Below are 10,902 nucleotides of genomic sequence, written 5' to 3' on the forward strand. Positions count from 1 at the left end.
AAATATATGGGGAGTATAACAAACTCAAGAAAGAATCCTTTTTTTTTAATTCTTTTCCTTTATTTTCTTTCTTTTCCCTTCCCCACCCCCCCCCCCTTTTTTTATGGGTAAAGTACACGTACCCCCCTATAATGCACCCAATATTCCTCGTACCCCCCTAAGTGGCTCAATATTCCACGTACCACCCCCTGCTTTACACCCCAAATGCCAGATAGGTCCAATCCGTTAAATACCACCGTTAGATGCCAAAATTTTGATCATTTTACCCTTTGCTCCATTTTCTTAAATCTGAAAAAACTTAATTACCCTCACTTATTTGTTGCCCTAAACTAATTAAAAATGACCATTTTACCCTTTGATTTATTTTTATAAATGAATAGACCTAATTGCCCTCACTTATGTATTACCCTAACCTAATTTGAAAAGACTATTTTACCCCTAAATATTTGTTCCTAAAAACCAACCCAACCTAACCGTTGCATACCTAGTGGAGAAAGAATTCAAGAAACGAAAAGCTTGGGAGGACCTGCTGTTTCGGCAAGGCGTCTAGTTCCCTGCTCCGGCGACTTCCTTCCTTCTCAGGCTACGATCTAACATCACTTTTGGTGAATCTCTGGGATGTGAAGCCCATTAATCTTCTTGTGACTTGAAAGATTAAAGAAGGGTCGGATTTTAGTAGTGTCGTCTTTGACAGTAGGGAAAAGCATCAGGAATGGAAGTAGACGACGACGGGGATAGCGATTACTAACTACTAATGATCGCCATGAGGAGCATACAGAAGCAAAACGAAGATGGTCGGAGAGAGAGGTTAGTCGATCAAGGATGAGGTCCATTAGTTTAGGGAGAAGTTCGGACCAGCCCATTGCAGAAGAAGCCATATAATAACTTTCTTCTCTTCTTGATCAAAGGGAACCTAGTCCAAGTACTGGAAGATCATTAACCAATGAAATCCAATTAATTGATTGGTAGAGTAGAGGGCTTTTAAGGATCCTATTGGAAGGATGAGATTTGAGTACTACTCGATCAATATTATCTGCTTAATAATGATGATTCCCCAAATTAATTAAAACTGTTTAATTTCATTTTCAGATACGAATAACCATCTTTATACAATAATACAGATCGAGAAGAATTGGAACGGAGAAGGATTACACCTAACAGTGTTCTTTGACAATGAAGCAATATTAATATATTGTCAGAATTCATAATTCAGCTTCTCCTTCTTCTACTTCTTCTATGCTCTTTCTTCTCTGCTCCTTCTCTGTCTCTTCTTCTGCTTTCCTTCTTCTCCATTAGAGAACATAGATCGTAGCCGGAGAAGGAAGGAAGTCGCCGGAGCAGGGAGTTGGACGCGTTGCCGGAGCAGCAGGTCCTCCCAAGCTTTTCGTTTCTTGAATTCTTTCTCCACTGGGTATGCAACGGTTAGATAGGGTTGGTTTTTAGGAACAAATATTTAGGGGTAAAATAAACAGGTTATGCTGCCCACAAGGGAAGAATCAGCACACAATTTTGGGAAGAATGGAGAAGGATCGAGAGAGATCAATCCTAAACAGTTGGACTATCAGTACCGTTTTATAGGAAGAGGAACAATAAAACAGAAACTCTGCAAGTAACAAGAAGGAAAATAACAGGGAAAATAGGGAAGAGGAAGATATTGGAACTCACCGAGAGAAGAAGGCTTCGATCAAATTGAGAAAAACGTGAGATAGAAGAAATCTGTGCACACAATTCTTGCAGGTCAGTTAGGAAGAGAGCGCAGGTGAGCTTCAAGGAACGATGACTGGATTCAAGTTCAGATTTGGGGATTTTTTGTATACAGAGGAGATTTAAGAGTTGATGGGTTTGGGTTTTTTGTATACAGAGGAGATTTGAGTGTTGAGTGTTGATGGGTTTGGAGATTTGAGTGTTGATGGATTTGAGTTGCTCTGAGTTTTTAGGAAGAAAAGAGGAGATTCAAGAGGGCAACGGTGAAGAACTCGTCAGCTGCCTCTGAAGTTCAATGGTAAGGGTGGCGGTGTTGGTGGAGGAATAGGCAAGGAAAGGGGACTCAGTGGTGGAATTGGTAGAGGTGGAGGAGTTGGAGGTGGTGTTGAAGGTGGGCTTCACGGTGGTGACGGTGTTAATGGTGGGTGGTGGCGGTGGCGCTGGTGGAGCTGAGGACAATTAGATCTTTTCATTTATAAAAATAAAACAAAGGGTAAAATGGTCATTTTTAATTAGTTTAGGGCAACAAATAAGTGAGGGTAATTAAGTCTTTTCAGATTTAAGAAAATGGAGCAAAGGGTAAAATGGTCAAAATTTTGGCATCTAATGGTGGTATTTAACAGATTGGACCTATCTGGCATTTGAGGTGTAAAGCAGGGGTGGTATGTGGAATATTGAAGGGTGGTACATGTAATATTGAGCCGCTTAGGGGGGTGCGAGGAATATTGGGTGCATTATAGGGGGATACGTGTACTTTACCCTTTTTTTATTGATCACCATATGGCAATAGCAACCACTGGCCATGGCCTGCTGTTGTTGTGCGCAGCTGCGCGCGTGGCCTGGCAGCACATAGTCGTAGCCTACTGCTGTTGTGCACCCAGAGTAAGCAGTGGGGAAGAAAAAAAAAAAAAAAAAAAAAAAAGAAGAAGGGGAGGAGTGTTTGCAAGAAATAATAACCGCAAGCGTACGGATCAATCATAGCTACGGGTCGAACTCAAGGAGATGTTTGTCACTCTATTTTACTCACTTTAAAGCAATGCAAAGTGAACCAAATTAATTAAAGTATTGGATTAAACTAATGATGATTAAACTAACGTATCCTAACTCACAAACATCTATCGAAATTATGGATCTCAGGAATTGAATTGGCATCCTAACACATATTCATCTAACCTATCAATACTAACGTGGATTGGAGGGAATAAATCGCAGCCACACACTACAACCACATAAAAAAAAAACCAAACAAAAGAAAGAAATTAGAGAGGGAGAATGAGACTAAGAGATTAGAGATGTAAAACACGAAGGTGCTTGAATCGGATTGAAATTGCTTGCTTCTCACACTTAAAATGACGCTACCAAATCTGAAATTAAAATAAAAATAATTAAATTAAAATCTTACCATAATGCATAATGATAATAGTAACTAAAAAATAAAATCCTAAAAGCATGATTGAATTACAGAGGTAGAGAATGAGAATGAAAATAAAAATAATGGAGAATGAAAATTCCTAATAGAATGGAGGGATTAATGGAGATGAGAATACTAATAAAATAAAACTAATAGAAAAAGAAAGAGGTAGAGAATAAGAAGAAGAAATTAGAAACTAGAAGATTTAAGAGGTTAAGAAGAAGAAGATCATAAAAATAAAAATAAGAACTTGATACTCTCTTCTACCAAAGTTGAAAGTGCATGAATTAACTAGGCCTTGCATGAATGTAATTTGATGAAGCTTGAACACTTGATTAATCCTTGCATGGCTTTCTCTTCTAAATCTCCAAATCTTCTCACACACTTAGGAACTTAGACTAGAAAGCTTTAAAACTAAACTATAATTAAAGGATTACAACCATATTGAAGACATAAATAAATTAAAACATGAATTAAACCTATTACAACCATTAAACTAAGCTCATAAATCAAACTAGAAACTTAGAAAGCCAAAAATTAGAAGGAGAAGAATAGAAAATTTCATTAATGAATTGAACAAGTTTACAAGAGAAAACCATGGGGTATTTATAGGGGGAAGAGGAGAAGGGAGAAGAGGGAGAGGGGCTCCACCGTTTTGGGAGCTCCTCTCCTTCTAAAGCCGTGGAGGGGAGAGAGAGGATCTAAAAAATAATGGAATATTCTCTTCTCCTTCCTCCTTTACATGGTTTGATCCCCAAGAGAAAAGAGAAAAATAGAAAAAGAGAGAGATAAAAATCTTAGCTACATAAACCTTCTATTTTTCAAAAAGTAACTTTCTAATTCTATTTTTGTGCTTTCTTTTCTTTGTAGGTGTCTTCTCCAAGCAATGAGATCAAGACATCTTTAACTTTTCAACCTTCCATGGATGAGAGAATATTTTTCAAAAGAAATCTATCCATAGTACAATTTCAAAAGTGCCCTTGGAAAGTTAGAGGAGAGAGAGAATAAGGGTGATGACTAGGATTCTACTCAATCAATTAATCAAATACCCAAGTTGTCCTCTAAAAATCGTGGAGCCTTGGTGCTCAAAAATCGTGGACAGTATTGTCCCTAAAAAAACCATGGAGGGTGCAGGCAGTGTGGGTCCCCCTATGTGGGTAGCAGCTCTTCTCTCTCTTCAAGATTGGAAAATTGTCGAAACAGTCCTGTACTTGCAATAGATCTCCACCATTGATTAGAAATGCCTTTTTTAATGTCAAAAGTACCCATGGGAAGTGGCAGAATGACTATGGGCTTGCATTACAGCTCATTTCTGACCCATTATCATTTTTTAGTCTGAAAAGAATACTCGACTGCATGGAGACCTAAACGAATGCATAACTGAATTCTGTTTCATCCATCTTGCTCAAAATTTAGTCCTCTTTATAGCCATGCAAAAACATTGGGCAGCTTTACGTATAAATTTGGATATGCAGTTCCCGATAGTCTAGAATAGCATTAAATAGCCCAAAAATCTGAAAAGCACAAGAAAGCACCGAGTAACTCTATCCAATGTGGTAAAATGCATGTTTTATGCCCTAAGTTTTCACACATAAATGTGCTCATCAAGGAGGGAAGAGGGAGAGGAAGAGGGGCATGGTTTGCTTGCTCTTTGCAGCACCCATGCGGTGATGGTTTCCATCTCCGTTGATGGAAACCCTAAAACTAATTCTTCTCCAAATCACAAATAATCTCCTGACATCACAAGAGCGAACAAAAAACTAATGGCTTTGATACCAATGTTAGATCTGATTGATGATTCGGTTTGGATCTTATCTGAACGAATATGGGAAGACAACGGAAGAGAGATCAAGAACCAAACTTTTGATTACGAGCACCACGAACAATCTTCAACAATCTCTAGATATCTTGAAAAGCTTCTCTAAAGAGAACTCCACACTACAAATCTTGGAAACAGATTGAATCCCACAAAGAACACAATAACTTGGAAAGCAAAAGAGAGAGAGAGAGAGAGGAGAAATTTGATTTCTTGTATAACGGCCTTAGGGTTATAGGAGAGGTATATATAACCATAACCCTAATGCCCCCCCTTATCAGAGTCATGCTCTGACTAGAAAGGAGGGGGAGAGAGTCGGTCACTTAAAGTGACTGCCCTCTCTCCCTTTTCTCACGGGCTAGACCGGCTGCCCCTTGTGGGCGCCATGGCCCGGGTCCAAGACCCAGTTCTGTTTTACAGAAATGAAATCTATGTATTGCGGTTTCTTTGGTCTTGTAAAGCTGTCAACTACTTTCTTCATTCCCACATTCTAACCCGTAAGGATCAAAGCCTATGAAATTCGAATCTACGAAAACTTGAAATGAAATATTTGTATGGCTTGAATCGATGGTCACTCAATTGCTTCTTTTCCGACATTTCGTTGAAAAAATATTCTCTAGATCATGAAGACTTAACCATTAACGTTGAGATCATAAAGTTTGGTTTTTATTTGAGAAAATTACTTGGACACCCCCTGTACTATGGCCATTTTGCTTACGATTACCAACGTTTGAAACAATTTCTTGACACCCCCCGAAACCTGACGGTGTTAGTCTGCTGTTAGTGTTTAAATGAAAATGTCTATTGTACCCTTATCACCTATTTAATAGAAAACAGTAAAATTCAAATTACCAAAGTACCCTTCTTCTTCTTCTTCTTCTTCTTCGTTGGGGATTTTAGAACTCGATGCCCAAATGTAGCGCCTCTGAAGTCCAGGTATTAACTCACCTAAATTGCAAGTCCAGAGTACCTACATTTGAATCTGTACCTGGCGGTAACAATGGAGTTGCAAATTTGACGCACTGTTGCATCAGATTTGAAATAGTGGGAGCTTAGCAACAACAGCTTCTTCGATGATGACGAATTTGAAGCCGCTGAAATCCTGCTTCAACTGCCGCAACTGATAGCCCAAAAGAAATATGGATTTGGTTCTTCGTTTTCGTTCTCTTGGGGTGCTAAAAGAAGGTGATCTGCAGCCGATTCAAACCCATTACCTCCTCATCTTCCTTCATCTCCACCTCTGCTATCTAACTCCTAATACAATAGCAGCAAATCGAGCCTCAAGGTCGAGTCTTCAAGTCCTGTAACCTCTCTTTCCTTCTCTCCCAACGAATCTGATCCCAAGCCCGTGATGGTATATAACAGAAAGAAGACGGTAAGTTGACTCCTCTTCTCCTTCCCTTTTATTAATCTTCCCAATCGTTCTTTGCTGCGAACGGCTCTGGGTTTTTCTTTATCCGCCTTTTGTTTTCGCTTCTTTAGTTTCTTGATTTTAAAGGGTTAGGGTTTGATTTCCCCCTGTTTTTATTTCATTTATCCTGTACCAACTTGTCTTGGATTTCTTTTGCAGACGAAACAGGAAATGCTTGAAATCATACAACATTTAGGAGAGAACGCAAGAATATTAAAACAGGTAAATTTGTAGGTTACTATTACAGATTAGACTCTTTTCTTTGAAGTTCACTCCAGAGTATGATCCCTACATCTGAATCTTACGCAAGTCCAGAGTATCTACATCTGAATTTATTGGCCCTCTTATGGTAAGGACCTTCGAACCTAATCAGAGGCTGATTCAAGCTTTTGATGTTGTGTAATCAGTTTTCTCCAAGGGGCTGGTGATGCCCTGTTTTTCTGGTTTTTTTGGACAGCTTTGAAGAATGTGAGATTATTTACAATCAGACCATCAGTTATGTCTGATATTTTTGGACATTATTGGCTTACCTAAAAGGCTCCCTCGACCTTAGTTTGGTGTCAATCTGACACCTTGAGTTGCTGATTTTCTGAAACCACTCAAATTTCGGGTTGGTGATTTCAGCCATGGTTGTTGGTTTTTTTTTCGGTTGCAGAAGAAGAAGAAGGGGGGCAAATATGTCATTTCATTACACCTTAAGGGTAGTTTAGGCATTTATAAAATATTTAACCAATGGTAACGGTGGTTGACTAACGGACAGGGCTATTTGAAAGAAATGGTAAACTGCAGGGAGTGTTCAAGTAATTATCTTAAACATTGGGGAGACTAAGCAAAATGGCCATAGTATAGGGGGTGTCTAAGTAATTTTCCCTTTTATTTTTGGTGAAAAGTTGAGATCATAAACTTTGAAACCTTAAGAAGGTGTTAGCTAATTTAGACCTTAAGCTAACAAAATAGAATGACCATAAAAAAGGGAAATATGAACCTTGAAAAAAAAAAGTCACTGGATATGGGATTGAAAGAGGAGAGAGTCTTCAATAAGAATGTAAGTCATCATGGTAAAATTGACTAGAGGACGGCATCAAAGCTGCATGGTGCCAGTCGAAGGAGACACGAAAGCTAAAATTCTAGAGTTGGAGGCGCAAGTTGGATGAAAAAAATAAATAAGAAGAAAGTCGTTCAATTAAGTTATTTTTGGGGGGAGGGATAAAAAAATGTTTATCCATGGGCGAGGGGGAAGTCGAAACAGTGACCTCTCCTTGGATTTAGGCCAGGGCTCTACAATACTGGCAGCCACCACCACACCAAGAGGCGCTTCCCCAATTGCTGAGGTTGTTTGGTATGATTTCACTTCCCTTTTTTTATTAATACAAATCATTTTCTATAAAAATATTGAAATTTGAGGAGTTATTTCAATTTTCGAAGTAGAAAACACTTAAGCCTAATTTGAGCTGAAGATTTTAATGAGTAAACGTTCACAATGGCTCAAAGTATTTGCAAGAGTATAGGGGTTTTTTTTTTTTTTTTTTTTTTGGGGGGGGGGGGGGAGATAATATATTAAAGGCAAAAAAAAAAAGGAAATACAAACTCCAAAGCCATTAAGGATAGGGAAGAGATAAGACCCTAACAGGAGAAACTAAAAAAACCCTCAAAAGGGGTACAACAAACCCTAGGGGGACTACAATATCCATCTAGATCCCTAAATGGTCTGAACTTTATATTAGTTCCCCTATCCAATCTCTTACTAATTTTTCCACTATATTGGAGTTGATGATTAACTGCTCTTGGAATATACCCCTCACTGCTACCATCTTCCCTTCTTCAGTTGCTTCACTTATCACCCAAATTCTAATTTCGCTAAACCATCACTCTGGTTTTATTTTTTACCCATATGCAAATAATGGTATTCTCACCATTAAAATTACAGAAAAATTCCTATATAATGCTCCCCCCAATAATGTTCCTTCCAGTCTTCCCAATAGATCTAGGCATAATGTTAATATTTTTTCTTTTGGGAAATTGTTGTGGAACCTACCCACTCACCCAAAGTTTAAACTGTTTCTTTGGAAACTTTTTAAATGAAGGGCTACCAACAATGGATCTTCTTAATAATTTTCTAAATATTAAAAATTTGTGTTCTTTGTAATTATGAACAGGAAACTGCATGGCACCTTTTTCTCTTGTGGTGGTGGAGGTCGAGAGGAGGCCATGAGAGTTGGGGAGTGAATGGAGAACACCGGGGAAGGGAAGATGACACTCACACTAGAGGAGAACGATGATACTCACACTTGAAGGGAAGACGACACTCCCCTTTTACTTTGAAGTTCTTCACTTTACACTTATATTGTGAACTTCCATTGTTTTAGGTAATCTCACATGTAACAAGCCCTTTATGTATGTGTCCTAAGTAGTTTAGTGTTGGAATACCTATGATATTGTTGGATGCAGTTGTTCAAGCCCAACAAAAATATGTTCATTCCCAATTAGACCCAAAATTGTTGACTTGAATCAACAACAAAATTAAAATTGAAACGATAAAAATCGTTTAATTGAAACTATTTATTAATTGATTTTGATCTGGGATATTAGAGCTGTTTAATAAATGATTCAATTTTAGTTTCTAGCTTTTCACCAAAAAAAAAATAAAAAAAAATTTTAGTTTCTAGCCACGGAATAAAAATCAAACTGATTAATCAGAACTGATCAAGTTCATAATCTCAATATCGGATCAGATTGGCTGGATCAGGAGATCGCCCAAACTCGGGCAAATATGACACTGTTGCCCTTGTTTATTTGTAAAAAATTCTATTTTTTTTTTTGGAGACAGTTCTTTGTTCGGGAGTGTGGCCTACACTCCCATGAGTCTATCTCTCCTCTCTACATGAAAAGACACATCAGCCCCCTTGTTTTGAAGAGGAGAGAGAGACACATGAGAAACTGAGAGTGTTGATGTAGCCCACACTCTCGGACATAAAACTACTTCCTTTTTTTTTTTTTGTTGCTTTTTACCCTTATCCGTACACGTGGATCAGATAGGTATCGAGATTGGTCTCGGTTGATACTCGATATCAATCTGATCCGGCCAAAATCGGTGGATCCAACCCGAGATTACGAACCTTGGAACCGATTCAATAAATCGGAACTAAACCAATTATAGGTAATACAATGGTAAGTGGTGAATCGTTATCCCCTCCAATTCCTCCAATTCCTCACATGGGGGCGGAAATGACCACCCTACTCCCTGCCCAAAAACACTGCCCAAGGTGGGGTCCACTCCCCCCTATGAGAGTTGGAGGTGATAATTATTCGAAAGCAAGGAAGGGTATTTACATAATAATTTTTTTGGAAATTTACACATACCACCTCTGAGGTTTGACGAAATGATATTTTCACCCTTCAGTTTTGGAAAATTCTGTGTACCCCCTTGAGGTTTGCAAATGGTAACAAATAAGCCCATTCCGTCAGTTCATGACTAACAATATTAAAAATTAGACTTGAACTAACGGAATTGCCCTTACAAGAAAAAAAAAAACACCTGCAACTCATCTTCCCCAATCGATTTTGGGGAAGATGAGTTGCAGATTTCAAAACCCTTTCAACCCTTTCAACGTCTGATGTCATTCTGCCTTTCCCTCTCTTGGATTCCAGTCAAGAATCGGTCGGGTTGGGTATCAAAACTTTGATGTGCAAAAGGGTTTTGATTTGGGATTTTCCCCCAATTTGAAACCCTAAATTCCTTAAGGGGGTTGAGATCAAGGGCGTGAACAAGAGCGAGCGCCAGAGAGAGAGAGAGAGAGAGAGATGGCTCTGAGAGCTGCGATTCTCCGCCACATTCGAGTCCCAGTTCAAACTGCAGCACTAGATCGATTGGGATCTCAGGCATGGAATCTCTGCAACTCCATTCGGTCGATGTCATCCCATGGAGACTATCATCACGAGACGGAAGAAGTGATCGAGAGAGTTCTTGATGTTGTCAAGTGCTTCCCCAAGGTCGATCCTTCTAAGGTTACCCCTGATGTCCATTTCGAGAAAGATCTAGGCTTGGATAGCTTGGATACTATTCAAATTGTAATGGCTTTAGAGGAGAAGTTCAAGCCGGAGATTCTAGATAAGGAGGCTGATAAAATTAATTCCTACCCCCTCGCTATTGAGTATATTGCAAACCATTCAATGGCTGGCTAGTTCTAGGTTATTGTGTCCAGAATGTAATGATTGGATCATCCATTTTTGCTCAATTTTGTTGAGTAGTTGTAGGAATCTGACATCCGGGGTGGATGGAAAAATAATTTTGATCCATTTGATATTGTAAGTCATTGTTGATAAACTATATATTTTCTTGGATTTCTCATGCTTCAAGCTAAAACACTTTTGATAAATTCCTTAAGGGTTGAAAGGGTTTTGAAACCTGTAACTCATTTTCCCCAAAATCGGTTGAGGAAGATGAGTTGCAGGTGTTTTTTTTTTTTTCCTTTTTCTTCTAAGGGAAATTTCATCAGTTCACCTCTTATTTTTAATATTGTTAATCATGAACTGACGGAATGGACTTATTTGTTACCGTTT

The 10,902-nt window shown here is 38.6% G+C and overlaps 1 protein-coding gene across 1 annotated transcript; it reads left to right on the plus strand.

Moving 5' to 3' along the window:
• The first annotated feature begins 10,093 nt into the window (after nucleotides 1-10,093).
• LOC122669258 (acyl carrier protein 1, mitochondrial-like) lies at nucleotides 10,094-10,615 on the plus strand. Its single transcript, XM_043865983.1, has one exon. It carries the CDS (start codon nucleotides 10,144-10,146, stop codon nucleotides 10,522-10,524), a length of 381 nt encoding a protein of 126 aa, XP_043721918.1. The 5' UTR covers nucleotides 10,094-10,143; the 3' UTR covers nucleotides 10,525-10,615.
• Nucleotides 10,616-10,902: the final 287 nt, after the last annotated feature.

This window comes from Telopea speciosissima, chromosome 7, assembly GCF_018873765.1.
Source record: "Telopea speciosissima isolate NSW1024214 ecotype Mountain lineage chromosome 7, Tspe_v1, whole genome shotgun sequence".
Taxonomy (NCBI): domain Eukaryota; kingdom Viridiplantae; phylum Streptophyta; class Magnoliopsida; order Proteales; family Proteaceae; genus Telopea; species Telopea speciosissima.